We start from the raw sequence: 16,835 nt of genomic DNA on the forward strand, positions 1-16,835 counted from the left end.
TTAAAGACAATTATTCATTCACACGTCTTTGAATGTCTTTTTCACACCCACAACACTAACAGTTTGCCTTGCAAAAAAGAACGCATGGTTAAAAGACAAATTTTCTTTGAAGTCTTTAATGATCAATTAATAATTAACAGTTATAACAAATAAAATTTCTTAGATTTTCTAACATTTTATATTAAAAATCAGGGTTAATAGTTATTTAGTTTTTTATTATATTTTTATATCAGTCATATCAATGTTTTTCATGCATATCTGTCTATTTTTAAATTTAAAGATTTTATTTACAACTTATTAACAGATCTCATTGACATTTATAAGTCGACCTACAATGTTTTTCTTTATACTCAAGATAAAAAAATAAAATAAAATTAAGGGGCCGAAATGTCTCTATTGAAAATCACTAAGGGGCCGAAACGTCTCGAGTCATTTTAATTAAGGGGACGAAATGGCAGGGCCGAAACGTCTTAGGGGCCGATTTGGTAGTAGGCCGATTTGGTAAGGGGCCGATTTGTCTTGCTCCCGTTTACTTTACGGAAAAATTTAAGGGTGTATAGATTCCAATGGTCAGACTGTGAGCGTGTATAGAATATAACGTCGACCTGTGTTAAAGGGAAATTGAAGACGAATAAATTTAAGGGTGTATAGATTCCAATGGTCAGACTGTGAGCGTGTATAGAATATAACGTCGACCTGTGTTAAAGGGAAATTGAAGACGAATCTATATTCCAGGCAGCGTTTTGATGTACAGTGTATAATTCAGTACATTTGTGATGATACAGATTTAACAGATTTATAGTAAGATTTTTTAACGTTGTAGTGACCGGGTACGTGTAACATGCATACCAGCAGGCGAGTAGTCTTCGGACAGCAATCGTTTTCGGATAGTTTCGATTTTCGCATAATTTTGAAGTTCAATATCAATCGCCTGAAATCAAAGAATTTTAAATACGTTTTACATATTAAACTCTAAAATGCCTGACAAGTTTTAACTCCTCCTTAAACGAAGACATTTCAACCCCTTGATTTCTCACCTTTGGAAAGATAATTAAATAAAGCAATTAATATAGCAATTAATATTTTATTTTCAGTTTGAAGAATATGTTAAGAATGAAAAATAGTAAAATACAGTTCAATAAAAATTATGAAAAAGAAAAATCAAAACAAATATGCACATGGGGATCATATATGAATGAAATATTTATATGTGTTTTAAGTATACATCTCAATGCTCTGAAGTCTAAATCGGATTTTCAATGCAAAAGTTATCTTCAAATACACAAGGACACATGAGTAACAAGCAATTTTAACATGTTGTTGTAAGTTCTCAGAATTCATTTTAATCATTAGTGCTATAAACTGAAAAAAAGTTTGTGTTGTGCAGTTCAATGCGTGAAAATGTCTCCATGAGGATTTAAATGCCTTTGCATCATAACTATTGCAAAGTATCAATCATTGGGAACCTAGTCAAATAGCCCCCAAGTTATATACAGTACACTCCACGCGGAACTACCACTTTCCTCGGTGACTCGGAGGCGTTTTTAATTTATCGCGGATTTCCGCCGAGTACGCAACCTTTTTCCTCGCTAAATTTCGCCGAGTTGCACCGAGTTAGTCGTTTTCTATGGAGGGTTTTATTGCCGGTAGCGCCGGTGATCGTATCGATTTATTGACCTAATTGCGGAACTCCGCGTTTTGTGCATAGCTACTAGAGTACATTGCTTCTGTTAAAACAGTATTAAATAATTAGATAATTAATTTTAAAGTACAGAAAGTTTCTTTAAAAAACAATTATTGTAAATTTTCATCAGCATCGTCAAGCAACTGTTGTTTTTCACATTATGTAATTAAAAGATATACCATAGCGTGCGTTTGTGTTTGTTATTGTCATCTTTCTCTTACTATATTAAGGTGTTGAGAACTTAAATTAGATTGGAGTAATGAAGGTGTTGAGAACTTTGTAAGTGTGAATATTTTTCGGTCTTTTTTCCCTAATTTGCATTTTACCTGACTTATTAATTTATCCGCACTTATCAATGGTTCTAAACTTATTTATAACGCATATAAGTGTAAATCCTTCATCAAGGTAATTAAAATCCCATTAAACACCATTTTATACATGCATTGAAATGAATAACACATTCTATCGGCTTTAGATCAAACAATCACTCTGTGTGACGTCACATAACTCACAGTTTTACCCACGAGGATCTCATGGAGAGCATGTATATTGTTATGCGAATTAATGTGTCTGAGTGGTGTTTTCGAATGTAACTGGAGTATTGCATTTCCAACTTCAAATTCATCACATTAATTAGTTACCTATATCATTGAATGTGTTGACTTTTATTGATGATTCAATAAGTATAACTGTACATAATTGCTTTATACAGTCTATAAGTGTGGTATAAGTTTTAAAGTTTATTGGCAGATTGTTTTACAAAAATGTCATGTATTTGTTTTCTTAATCCCTTGATTGCCATTGTTGTTTATTTAATCCTCCAATAAAAATTTCACACTTTCTCTTTCTACATGCAATACATCGTTTAAGATGGGTATTTACTATTTAACTTGTCACAGTGGTGTACTATACGGTTAGGTAATCTAGCCAGGATAAAAGATGAAAATCAATAATCTTCGTCTGTGAAACTTGGTAAGTGTGAAAGTTACGATTGATGTCCTTTGGGTGTCCGAAAATTAGGTACGCGAAATAAATTATTTTTATAAACAATTATGGGTGTAGCAAAAATTATCAAATAAATTAAACAAAATTAGATACAGTGGGAGATTCTTATCGGTTTTCCTCCGAGTTGCGCGGTGTTTTTACCTCCGAGTAACGCGGCGATTGTAAATGTACGGTCCAGTGATCAGCCTCGGTGGGTGAACGAGTAAAAACGCAGAGGAAAGAGGATTATGATCAATTGGATGTCGTGTCCGCGATGACCAAAATCCGCCGAGGAAAACGGAAAGTGGTAGTTCCGCGTGGAGTGTACTGTAGCCCCCAAGTCAAAACGCCTCCATTTTGGTCAAATAGCCCCCACTTGGAAAAAATATGGTCAAAATGCCCCCAAATTGGTCAAAATGCCCCCATTTTGGTTCAAATAGCCCCACTCCTTTTTTTTATTTGAAATTATATTTGAAGGTAAGTTGTAATATTTTAAAGATATATTGCATTTACATAATTGCTAATCAAACATTTATAAACTAATTTTATGACATAACATTTGTTGAATTATATTAAAGACTTATTAATTAGAGAAGATAGGGCATCTAAATTATCGCATTGTGCAATTATCCCTTGAAGAAAGATTAAAATCAGACTGGTGTTCGCTGCATGGGACCTGTACAGATCTGGCGAACTGACCGACACCGGCCAGCAGAAAAAAGATTTCCTCTATATATGTATACATGCTTCAAAACTAAATGAAACTGAAGATTAGTGACAGCTACAGCTGCATAAGAACATTATTATATTTATTGATATATAATATACATTTTCCTTCCATGTTAATGTATATTGTGTTGTACAATGGATTTTTTTTTTACCATACAGTTTAAATGTGTATTTAAAAGATGTGAAATAAATATGTGAAGAATACAATGTGCAAATTATTTCAAAATTAAAAAAAAAGAGTTAAATTAAATATTCTTGTTGTTCCTTTAATTTTGATGCGTAATCAATATTAAAAGAAAGAAAAACACTTAAAAACTTATGGCTTAGAAACATTTAAAATGTAGAATTGATATACTATTTATAAGTCATGTTTTAAAATGTTTGTTATCTTACTTGGTTAAATTGTCAGATTTATCAATATACAAATAATGTTGTTTGCACTTCATTATGTGAAATTAAAGGTTTAAAAATGTTTTGGAATAACATAAGTATGCATACATACATATAAAAAAAAGAAAAAAAGTGGGGGCGTTTTTGGGGGGCTATTTGACCAATTTTAAAATGTTAGCCAGGGGGCTATTTGACCAAAATGGGGGCTATTTGACTAGGAAGCAATCATTGTACACAATTATAAAATACATTAAACAAATATTTGATATAAGAGGATAACAACACCTGACCTATTTATAGGATCTGCCACAAGTTGTCATATAATACACAATTTTATCAAAATGAAATCAGAAAATATGAGCATGTTTTCAGTGATCAAAATTAGCACAAGACTACAAGCCTGGCACTTGTAAAATGTCTTTCGGGCTTGCTCAAATTAATAAAATTCTGAATTTTATGTAGCAGGGCTTGTTAATTTTTTTTATGCCAAGCAATAGTATAAGAATTCGGGCTTGTTCATCCAAAAGTCATATTTCCACTTCACACCACAGATATTGAACATTCTGAGTGTCCTTTCACTGGCCTTCTATGTAAAACACTAAAAACCTAATATATCTACTCATGGAATAGTCTTTAATTAAATTTACCATGGTATTGCACCCCCTGCTCCACCTTAAGATTATTAAGATGCTTTTAAAGGAGTTTAGGGTGGGCCTGACTTCAACAGATATCGCACTTACATTACCTGATTTCCAGATTTACCAGAGAAAGAAATATAGTAAATACATTATTTATTTTTGATTGTATATATTTTTTATATTGCAGACTTAAATAAATCATCCATTTTTTTTATGATTTATAAATTATATTGGAAACAAAATTCAACATTTTTTCATTTCACTCAAAGGACTGATGAGGCAGTGGAAGCATCCCTGACATCATGGTTATTGCCATTTGATGTTGTTGTTTTGGCTATGGGAGCAAAAGTGTCTGTTTTTCAGTTTTAAAGTTTGCTTGAGTATTGTATTACGAAAAATTATATTGATGATTGTAATGGTAGTGTTTGTACTTTGCAGGTTATCAACAGTTCAAATTGAAACCGTCATTCCCACATGTCAACCTTAAGAGGCCATGCAGTGCTATCCAAGCTGTACCGGGGAGGCTGCTCGCTGTGTGGACAGGTGCGCTATGCAAGTAGGGAGGAGAAACGTCAAGCACGGACGGAAGAAGTGATTCAGTTCAAGGCCCCCGGCACCCAGCCTGCAGAACGAGTGTACGTCTGGGGGCATGCCAGGACTGGAGCCTTAGGTTAGTCATAGGTGCCATACACAGCGAGGGGTGAGTAGGTCCTATGGGATTCTGATCTGTCTCCAGGTAGTTGATAAATATTCCTTGAAATTGAAACAAAATAATTAAAAAATAAATGTACAGAAGAGGTACAAAACAATTTCTTAAAACATATATTCCCAATACAATGCTTTTCAGTTAAAAAGAAATGCCAGTTTAAATAAAATGCTTTTAAAAGTAGGACACCCAAAAATGTCTGCACTGGTGGATTAAATGACGATACATATAAAAACCACCCCTTGTTAAGGGCAATATGCCCTGGTTTTTGGAGCAGAATCCCCTGGGAAGTTTTCTAAAAATTTGGTATGTATGAGATATGGGCACATTTTTTACCTGGCTGCACTATCACAAAAATACTTAAGTCAAATCTCAATCTCAGACTCAACTCATTTTACCATATTGCATCAAAAGTTACATTTGTTTTTATACCTTTTTAAAGCGCATTCTATAACAGAATATCTTGATTAACGCCTTTGGTCAAGATTCCAAGGGAAAACTATTCTACAGCTTAAATAGTATTTGAGTACATTTCATTGTTTTTTAATAATAACTCAAGTATATTTTTGCGCTAGAAGTAGATTGCTTTAAATGATTAATAAATTGTTTTCATCAGTACCATTTATAAATGCGAAAATACATTTTCGAAAATTATAAAAATCATGTAAGACTTAGAATCATACTATGCTTTTATGTGGTAAATTTAGTTGAGATTGAGATTTGACTTGAGTACCCAATATCACAAAAATATTCGAGTCAAATCTCAATCTGTCTCTACTCATTTTACCACATAAAAGCAAGGTATGATTAAAAATATTTTATGATTTTTACTCTTTTTAATAGCGTATTTTCTCAGAGCATGTGTTTAGAAAACCTTTTTGTCCATATTTCAAAGAAAACTAATTTTAGGGCAAAGAAAACTAATTTTAGGGCAAAAATTATAGTTAAAAACATTCAGTTGTACTCAATTCCATTTTCTCAATAAGATGTTTTTTCTTTGGAAGTTTGACTGAAGAAAATAATCAACACATTCAATGAGAGAATGGACTTTTAAAAATTGTATAAATGATTTTTAAATGTGGTAAACTGGGTGAATGAATTGTGATTGAGATTTGACTTCAGTATTGCTGTGAACATGGGGCCTGGGCTATTTTCAGTATTCCCTGGTTCTCTGAAAGCTTCAACACAGCCTGCTATATAAAATCTGGCTTGTATTTAATAACCTTATGATATAATTTGCCAATTTCCAATGTGCTAAACCTGAATGTGATTACAGGAGTGAGGACGTACCTTCGCCCAGAGCGTAGAAGACAGCACGCTGTGACAGAGCAGCCCCGTCCAGCACGCCTGCGATTCATTGATGAAAACCATGTAGAGGTGAGAACAGTGCTCATAATAAGTGTATAGTAACTCGCATTTAGCAGTCCCTCGATGCATACTTTCTTAAATTTGTCTCAGGAACTCACACTGTAGATTCCAGTGAGAACTCATGATGAATAGAATTTTTAACTAATTAAATTAAACTTGTCAAAATCATAACTGTAATAAGGGAAATTTTACATAATATCTACAGATCTAGATGGTCTTAAAATACAGGACCTCAATTTGCTTGCATATACATATTATTTTATACAGTGCTGTCTCATATAAACATGTATTACTGTATCACGGTATATGAGTCATCACTGTAAATAATGAACACCTTGAAATTAGATCCTGTGTACTTGTCATCATACATTGTCTGTGAGCTAAGTTAGACTAAGGTTGAATAAGCTTAAAATTCTTCTGCAATACATTGTTGAACAAGACCTGGATTATAACTCAAGGATTTGAGCAAGCCTGGAAAACATTTTACAAGTACAGGTTGCACTTGCAGGGCTCGCCTGCTTGTATTTTACAAGTACAGGTTGCACTTGCAGGACTCGCCTGCTTGTATTTTACAAGTACAGGTTGCACTTGCAGGACTTGCCTGCTTGTATTTTGCAAGTATATGATAATGTCAGTGAAGCAGTGTATGTCATGTTTCAGGTGAAAGATGTTGCATGTGGCTATGGATTCACACTGTTTGCTGTTGAAAGAAACAGAATACAGATGGTCCTTGGCACTGGGATCAATACAGACTCACAGCTGGGATTCCATGAGTTTCCTAAAAATACAGGTATTTTGTATGCCAAGATTTAGGCTTCTTTTATTGTTTCAGTTATAGCTATTATTATTAAATCCGAAGAGTTATTATATGAGCCGCATCAAACAATTTTTGCTACGAAATACACTTGAATATATTTAGATCATTATTTTTAAGGGGCTTCTTAGCTACTTTTTTAACCGCATTTAAAGCTGCACTCTCACAGATTGAACATTTTGACAACTTTTTTTATTTTTTGTCTTGGAACTAGCCATTTTTTGCGTAAATCCATGGAAGCCAGTTATAAAAGACTGCTTACAAAAACTAAGATCGCAGATGTTTATACTTAAGTTAAAAAAGTTGATGTTTTATGTATTTTTTCTTAAACCGTTAGTAACGGATTAAGCCATAAAGCATTAATTTTCGAATGGAAATATGAAAATCTACGATCTGATTTTTTGTCAGCAACCTTATATCATTGGTTTGCAGATATTGACGCAAAAATTTGCTCTTTCCAAGACAAAAAATAAAAAAGTTGTAAAAATGGTATATCTGTGAGAGCGCAGCTTTAATAGATTTAAAATCAAATGATTGTGATAATCTGTTTTTCTTATAAATTGCATACCGCTTCAAAAGGAGAAAATTAAGTAGTGTCATGACAAAAAAGATGAAGTGAAATTAGCTTAATAGTGTTGCTAATCATGAGCCACTAGAACAGGCTACAGATTTGCAGAGGAAATTGCCACAGAGTAGTGTTATAATGGGCATACTGATGTAATACATGTGTAAATATTTGCAGGCCGAGTGTTGGACTATCTGATAGAGCCAGTGCCGGTTGCTATCCCCGGAATTCCGGAGGGGAGGGAGAGGAATATTCTACAGCTAGCCTGTGGCCGGGCACACAGTGTAATTCTCACAAAACACGGAGGTGTGTGCTTGCTGTTCTGGGGGTGGCTTGACAAGGATAATGAAATTTATGAATACAGTTTGTTTGCTTTAAATAGTAAGGTGTTAAAATGGCTTTAAAACAAATCAACTGGGGTCCTTGTCTCTTAAATGAAACCTTCATACTCAGAATGGGGGTATTAGTCTGTTATAATCCCTTGCCTATAAAATTTGAACTCAGGTAATGTGACAGCCTTTGTGTCATAATTATTATGTCAGCGGCGACAGCATGCAAAAGCTTTAACATAGGCCATAACTTATAGAAGCCCGCCTGGTTAGCTCAATTGGTAGAGTGTTGGACTGTGAATCAGACAACCCGGGTTCGATTCCCGGGCAGACCATGTCACTTGTGTTGTGATTGGTTATGAAATCCTTTCTACGACCATTCGCACTGTACCACTGCCCCTGGCATGTACAGAAGTTGTCAGTTCCTTGCAAAGCTGAAGACACCTAGTACTGGTTAACCCCCAGATAGTCTGCCCAGGATAGGTGTGCGGTGGTTGAACTGTCTCTCTGGGACCCTTCAATGTGCTCACGCCAGGACCCGGAGTATAAACTACTAACACCACAATAACTTATAGTCCAAAATCCTTCAAGATATTCAAATGAAATTTGCTACAAATGTTTCCAACTATTTGCATTATGCACACCTGTAGCAAGGCACGTAACTCTGGTTATATTAATTATGCTATACACTAAGAAAGTAAGCACATATTTTTTGTCTTCTAAACAATAAGTTGGTGCTGGGCTGTGCCCGGCCTGCTGACTATTATAGTTTAGAAGACCCTAAATAAACACAAACCTACTATTACTTAATGTTAGGCAATACGAAATAATTCTTTGTTTAGGGGGATATGGCTGGTTAGGTTTTAGGTGTTCGATAAAGAAATAAAAAAGGTTTTTAAAAATCAAAACCCTGAATATTAATACTATAATAAAATACTAATATACATGTATACTACTAATAATAATACTGAAATAGGTTAAGTAATATATATATTTGAAATAAAAAAGGTACCGGCACTCTTTAAATTAGTGATTTATGAACTTAGGCATATTGAGTGTTGTAATTAAGCTTTACATTATCTTTTCTTTACATCTCATAGAGGTTTAATTAAGTACATTGTATCACATGTTTTTTTTTCTCCAAGGCGGTATAGCATTATCTCTGTTTTGTTCATTCCAGTGTTTTCCCAGGGTAACAATGCCTATGGCCAGTGTGGGAGACCAGTAGTGGAAGGGGAAATCTTCAAGTAAGCTCTGCTTATATTTATTAATGTTGTAATGTGGTAATACAGTACCAAAGCATAGATATACTGCAGAAAATGATGTCAGAAAAGCCTGTACACTGCATCAAAATGACATTATGAAATCCTGTTTTTTTTCCTTATAAGCTAAGATTTTGTCTTATCTTTGGTTTGGTCATCAGCAATGGGGGGAATAGTCATTTTCAGCGATGGGGGTGGGGGGTGGGGGAGTTGTCATCGTCAGTGTGCAAAATCTTGAACAGGCAGACAGACATTACTTGGGCATGATTCTAAAACATTGTCCAGGATACATTTATTAATTTAAAACTTGGTACTTTCTTACTCTTGTAATTGTCCAGTTAAGACCCTGTTAAACAGGAAAAAGTCAGAGGAGCATTGGAATTTTCCCCACTGCACTTTTGCTTTGGAAGTTGACTCTAGCAATAGGATCTTACTGTAGTTTTTGTTCAATTAAGACCATGCTTTTACAAAAGAAGACTGGTTTATTTTAGCGAAGAATAAATATTCCTGTGTTCTAAAGCATTATAACATTTGAAAGAATTTAGTTAATAAGTTAACTGTTTAAAAAGTGTTTTTGTTGTAAATTGAATTTCTTGTTTCCAGCAAAATTTCCAACATTCAGAAGATAGAGGGACTTCCAGATAACATTTCCAAGGTATGATGCTAGAGAAGTTTTACAATTATATCACTCCTCCAGCATGAATGACACTAAGCCATTGATCCAGGACTTGTCATGTGGTGACCCCATATTTCACCACAATGGGTCACTAATCTTTATATCAAACCAAAATGGCACCATATACTGATGATTAAATTAAAATGAATTATTGCCCATAAATTGATAAATGTGAACAAGTTATTGACGTGATAGATATGATAGGTGGTTAGTAGAAGACCCGATATGGGGTGCAGGAGACCATATTCGGGTTCAGTCTTTGCTCTCACCCGATATGGTTTTCTTTGTCCCATATATCCAATATCTGGTCACCTACTAACCCTGTTACTTACATTTTCCTTCTGTTATCTCAATTTTATTTGTCAGTCTATGTTCAAAGGGTTTTCTCATAAAGTCTCCACATAATTAATTGGGTTTCGTTCAACAAATTAAAAAGAATATTTCATGTGTGTAGTTGTGAACAAAACAATACATATATATTTTTATGTTTCTCATGATGACATCCTAAATTCTTTTGGCAATAGTACAGTGTGTGAGATATATTATTTTAACTTTAATTACAATATCATCATTGTATAGTAATACATTTATTAAAGAGTTAACGCTTTACAGAATGCGTATTAATTTTAATAGTGATTTCTCTGACTGAATTACCCTAAACACAACAAGGGTAAAATGGTAATGCAGGTTTGACGTTACTGAAAATATTTATTTTCTTACTTCGAACAAGCACAAAAAGATCATGTAACTGATGCAAAAGCAGCCTTAATGCACATATTATATTAGTCTCAAATGTATAATCCAATGAAATACTATAACAACCTCTGATAACCCCCAACAAGTTACCAGTCAGGAGAAGGTATTACGTGGTAAACACTCGAACCTGTTAATAATAAAGAAATATCTTTATTCTATCAGGTATTATGTGGACAGGACCACACATTGTTTCTCACCTCGGATGGCCAGGTTTTCTCCTGTGGCCTTGGTGCAGACGGACAGACGGGTAATGGTTTTTCTATGTTGTATGGTTACTGGATGTTATCTCTGTTAAAAATAAATTATAAATATTATCAGAATACATTCATATCTTTGAATGATTTCAACATTTCTTTAATTGAAGTAAAGTTATCTCTACTCAATTGTTTCAGACTCTTAAAGTTGATTTGTTCATGTAAATCAAGTTTGAATGGAGTTGTAGCTAAGAGATGACTTAACGTGCATTCCCACAGGGTCCACTATCTCGAAATATCTGAAACATAACAGGTTTTATTTTCTCTTTTCATTTCGCTAATTACTTTTGATTAAACTTGATTTTTGTGTCGCTTGAAAAGACGACATATAGGGGTTACTTTTGTCGTCGGCGGCGGCGTCCGCGTCCCATTTTCGCTTGTCCGGGGTATATCTCCTAAACTATTAGTGGTATCAACTTGAAACTTCATATGTAGATAGATCTAATTGAGGGCAAGTGCAGTGCACAAGAACTGTTACTCTTGCTTCCATATTTTTAGAGTTATTGCCCTTTGTTATTTTTCATGCTTAAAGTTTTGTCCGGGGCATATCTTGTAGAATATAAGAGTTATCAACGTGAAACTTCATATGTAGATAGATCTCATGGAGGGCAAGTGCAGTACACAATAACAGTAACTCTTGCTTTCTTAGTTTTAAAATTATTGCCCTTTGTTAATTTTCATGCTTAAAGTTTTGTCCGGGGCATATCTTGAAGAATATAAGAGGTATCAACTTGAAACTTCACAGCTAGATAGATCTCATTGAGGGCAAGTGCAGTGCACAATAACAGTAACTCTTGCTTTCTTAGTTTTAAAGTTATTGCCCTTTGTTAATTTTCATGCTTAAAGTTTTGTCCGGGGCATATCTTGAAGAATATAAGAGGTATCAACTTGAAACTTCATAGCTAGATAGATCTCATTGAGGGCAAGTGCAGTGCACAATAACAGTAACTCTTGCTTTCTTAGTTTTAAAGTTATTGCCCTTTGTTAATTTTCATGCTTAAAGTTTTGTCCGGGGCATATCTTGAAGAATATAAGAGGTATCAACTTGAAACTTCATAGCTAGATAGATCTCATTGAGGGCAAGTGCAGTGCACAAAAACCGTTACTCTTGCTGCCATATTTTTAGAGTTATTGCCCTTTGTTAATTTCGGTTTTGTCCGTGGCATATCTCGTAAACTATAGGAGGTTTCAACCTGAAACTTATTCCGTAAGTATATCTGATTGAGGGTTCAAATGCCACCTACACTTGAAAATTAAATGGCAACATCATTGTCTATAAATGAATAAAATGCCAATCTAACAGCTATAATGTCGACAGTAAATAATTCGTCAGGCGACACATCCGACTCGCGGAGTTCTAGTATAAACCAAAAGATAGTTTATCAAGATTTACCTGAAAATGTTTTACATATCAAGTCTCAAAACTCTTTAAAAGAGGAAAATCAGACAATTTATACAAATGCTTTTGAGCGTAGCTAATCTTGAGATTTTTGGAGAAAATGTGGTCTGGGGCCGATTCAATCACCATCTTATTGAATATTTTCAATTTAATGAGATTGTCAGAATTTTTGACAATTATTTAAAATACTTGCTACTTTTCATCATATTTATTCATATGCATATATTGTTGACCATTTTCTTGCTTGTTTTCATATTTTTGGTGTACAAACATTGCTCATTTTCTTAAAATTAATATTGGAAAAAAGGCAATTTTTCACTAAAGTTGAAAATTGTCACTAAGATGCTTACTGAATACGACCCCAGGACAACATGGCTTGCTTCATTGTATTCCAGGGCTGGAAACATATGAAAATGTTGGAAGACCCAGGAGATTAATGGGTGACATAGATGGAGTCAGAATCACAGACATTGCATCCCGGGCGGACTGCGTACTAGCTATATCAGAATCAGGAGATGTGTTTGGCTGGGGAAACTCAGAGTACAATCAGTTGTCAATGGTGACGCAGGAAACACAAGTCAGTGTTCCAAAATATTTGCCAATTAAGAATTGTGGGAAGATTACACAGATTGCTAGTGGAGGATCTTCATGTATGGTTTTAAATGGTCAGTTTTCCTTATTATACAGTATTATATTTTCCAGTAAATAAATTACTAATAATCTACTAAAGTAAAGGGAATGTTTACATTGCTGTAGAACTAATATTCTTATTATGGATATGAAAATACAGCCAAAGCTCGCTATGTCCTTGCCATTTGGACCTCAAAAAATATTTTAAGAAAACAAAAAATTTAATAAACCGATTTCTAAACATGTCTAACTAAACCACAAATATTCAGAAAAACATCAAGATAACAGAGTTTGACATAGCGAGTTTCGACTGTATATTGAAGTTCAGTTTTGACTCTGACTGGCAGTATCTCAATAAAGATTCATCCTTATCTAAGAAGCATTTTTGTAAACCGAATTTAAATGAATTTAAAAAGAAGTTCCTCCCTATTATGTTGTATTTTCTTAGAAAAGGGTGAAGTGTATGTGTGGGGTTTCGGTGTGCTGGGAAAGGGACCCAAGGTGGACGTTCTCACACGCCCGAGTCTCCTGCCACCCCCACTCTTCGGAAGGAATGAACTCAGCCCAGATGTTAGAGTCAAACAAATCAAAAGTGGGATAAGCCACTTTGGTGCAGTCACAGGTAGGTTACATTACTGCTTAACATGGATTTGTTATAAAAGAAAGCATCTTTGAAAGGATTTTTATTTTACCACCATAAGCTCCAACAGTTATTCCAAGAGGTTGTGGGTTTATCTCCACCAGGGTACTTTCTCATGGCCTCACAAAATGGACATCAGTATTGGTTTCTACCCAGGAAACAGACTCAAACATGATCCTATAAGCTATCAGTTTTCATTACAGTCAAGCCTAAAGAAATACTATAGTAAGTATAAACTAAATTAACCATGAAATAAAATTTAAAATGTAAACAATAATACCAGCTTATAATTATGAAGTTTAACTAAACTTTACGAATAAATGTACATTGTAATGATTGCACCTGTATACGTTATGCACTGTGCTGTATGTTGCAGACGCTGGTGACCTGTACATGTGGGGGAAGGGTAAACACGGCTCTCTCGGCATCTACAAGATGGATGTACAGTATTTCCCACTGAAGGTATTTTGTGCTTGACTAGTTGTCAACATACAAATAAGTTGGTTTTTATTACATCAGAGAATCTGAGAAATCACGTTGACATGTGCCGCTCTGCATGCAATGTACAATCTTGGGCATAACCTTTGCATTGTCCGTAACCTCCAGGCTCTAGGTATGGTAAACTATAACATGTAGGTTCCATGCATCTATTGTATAATTATTATATGTCTGTATTGTTATTCATGTTTTGATATTGCAGGTGTCCATACCAGCGCTGATACACAGAGTTGAGCTGGGTGTGGATCATACAGTTGCTCTGTGTACCTCATATACCTGAACAAGGCCAGGGCAGAGGAATGTGGTGTGAACTGTGTTATACTAGTCCATTGTCACTCTCTGTACTTCATATACCAGATCGTCCGCCTCATCTAGAGAGAATTTGTAGCATTCCAGCTGATCATATCATATGCAGGACAGGATACCTGGTCATTGTGTGACAATAATTTATAATTATTTAATTGCGCAAGAGGTCAGAGGAAGTGAAATTGAATGTTTTTATCTAAATGTGATTTGTTTAATAAAGTCTACCATAAAACTCGATACATGTAAATCTTTTAGTGCACTACGTCACCAATACACTACTTGTTAGGCAGAGATTCTTATGAACTGAAAAGCCCCAACCCCAGGGTTGGGGTTAGGTTTATAAAAGACAGGTTTAAAGATTATGTTTCATTCTGATTTTTTAAACAAAAATGTTTCATCATGGATGATAACTTTAAAAATAATTTCCTTCAAGTTTCACAGCTCTTTGAAAAGAAAAAAAATGCTCTTAGTCTTTATTTACCATATTTCAAAAAAAGTCATGAGACATGAGATGTTGAAGAAATTGGGACCTATTGATTGCTTTTGGATTTTATTTTACTGTAATGCATTGGATATATTTTTATATTGGAAATGCTTCATCACTTTTAGCTCATTCAGTGTTCTAAGTTTGAATGGTACGTCTTTATTCAGAATCTTAATAACCATGTCATGTTTTTGTATGGCTCCAATGATAGACAGATATTTTGCAACACTATCAGTGTGCGAAGAAAAAACCATTGCTGCATGTCATAGACTTGGTACGATTATCATGATTGGCCGAATTTTGGAATAAGAGCGCCACAGGGTGACCCGATAAATGCTCATCATGAGTGACCTTGAAATCAAAATGGGCCCAACCGGACAATGAACAGTAACATTGTGAAAAGGCATTGAGCAGACATACAGTTCTTAAGTACCCAACCCACAAATATGTCCACCTATATTATTCTGGAATCACTGAAAGGATTTTATGTGAGGAAAATGGAAATGTATTTCTTTTACCCAAAATAATAAAACAAACAAGTTTTCCGGCCTTCCAAGTTTAAAAAGTGTGTCAATTACGCCCAATATCAAAAAAAATAAAACGCAAATATACAAACTGCAGTAACCGTATATATGACGTATTTTGGGTAATTCTTAGATAATAGTAACCTGAAAGCAAAAACCTTTAAAATTATACTGAAATTATACAAGGTCACTAGGTATCCAAATTTTAACATTATGGTAAAGAGTGCAATCAGAGAACTAGCTTATTTGTGGGTTGGAATCCATAGGTATGTTCAGCTGTTTCTGAAAACTACTAGAACATTCATTTGCAGATATAGCAGTCATGTTAATTATTTTAAAGAATAAAATCAACAAAAGAAAAGAGCCAAACTTTGTAATCAGGCAACAAATAGGAATCAAATTTGGAGTCTCAGACTCTAACCTGAGAATGTCATATGATAGATAAAAATGTAGAACTGTGCTTGTTAGTGAGTATAGACTCAAATCGAAAGCATTGACCCATAAAAATGTTACAGTGCAATATAAATATCTTAAACGATGCAAACTTGCGAGACATGCAAAGAACTACTCTTCGTTTTGTTGTTTTGACCAGCAAGACAAAATGTTGCAGTGGCGCTGCATGCCCATCACTGATGAACTGATCTGACGAGGCCAATGAAGACATTAACTGTTGTATAAATATACATACACAGATGTATCACTCGAAAAGGTGGTATAGGTGCCTCTCATCCAGAAGGCTGGAGTCGCGTATGATCATAGGCATATGTTTTTTCTCTCATGGCAGCTCAAAATGGACTGGATTCTACACAGGAAATGGAAATAAGCAGGTTTCATATCATCTTATATTGTATTGTTGTCTTTACAATAAAGCAAAAATCTTTTAGTGTCAAACAAGATCGCCACGGAGCAAACACCAATGGTATACGGATTGTTTTTCAGTACAGCAAGGGGCAAAATAGGAGATTTATTACAGCCAGAGTTATGGGCCTCATTGCACATCTGATAATTTATCTGGCAACATATGTACCAAGTTTCATTTTAAAACTGCTAGAATGGTTTTCGAGTTCTGGCCAAGGTTAAAGTCTGTCCATGACGTCAAGAACAACGTTTAGGCTAAGAGCAATACAGTACATCACTACATCACTAACAGATAACACTAGAGTACTACATTATAGTATGTCACTAAAATGTTTTTCTTT

General features: G+C 34.6%; 1 protein-coding gene across 2 annotated transcripts; it reads left to right on the forward strand.

Moving 5' to 3' along the window:
• The first annotated feature begins 579 nt into the window (after positions 1-579).
• LOC128206177 (RCC1-like G exchanging factor-like protein) lies at positions 580-14,865 on the forward strand. 2 transcript variants are annotated; one of them, XM_052908482.1, is made up of 12 exons: positions 580-748; positions 4,864-5,095; positions 6,408-6,508; positions 7,160-7,289; positions 8,056-8,184; positions 9,388-9,454; positions 10,073-10,124; positions 11,064-11,148; positions 12,950-13,219; positions 13,633-13,806; positions 14,201-14,286; positions 14,525-14,865. In XM_052908482.1, exons 2-12 carry the CDS (start codon positions 4,900-4,902, stop codon positions 14,600-14,602), a joined length of 1,368 nt encoding a protein of 455 aa, XP_052764442.1. In that variant the 5' UTR covers positions 580-748; positions 4,864-4,899; the 3' UTR covers positions 14,603-14,865. The 2 variants fall into 2 exon arrangements, with proteins under 2 accessions (XP_052764442.1, XP_052764441.1); XM_052908481.1 differs by having other exon boundaries at positions 581-801.
• The last annotated feature ends 1,970 nt before the right edge of the window (positions 14,866-16,835 follow it).

Source organism: Mya arenaria, chromosome 10, assembly GCF_026914265.1.
Source record: "Mya arenaria isolate MELC-2E11 chromosome 10, ASM2691426v1".
In the NCBI taxonomy this organism is placed as follows: domain Eukaryota; kingdom Metazoa; phylum Mollusca; class Bivalvia; order Myida; family Myidae; genus Mya; species Mya arenaria.

Excerpts from the sequence above, each read along its gene's own strand:
- LOC128206177 (XM_052908482.1), top strand. The coding sequence starts at position 4,900 with ATGTCAACCTTAAGAGGCCATGCAGTGCTATCCAAGCTGTACCGGGGA. Across the intron at positions 13,220-13,632 it reads TTCATGTATGGTTTTAAATG|AAAAGGGTGAAGTGTATGTG; the intron begins GTCAGTTTTCCT and ends GTATTTTCTTAG. Across the intron at positions 14,287-14,524 it reads TACAGTATTTCCCACTGAAG|GTGTCCATACCAGCGCTGAT; the intron begins GTATTTTGTGCT and ends TTGATATTGCAG.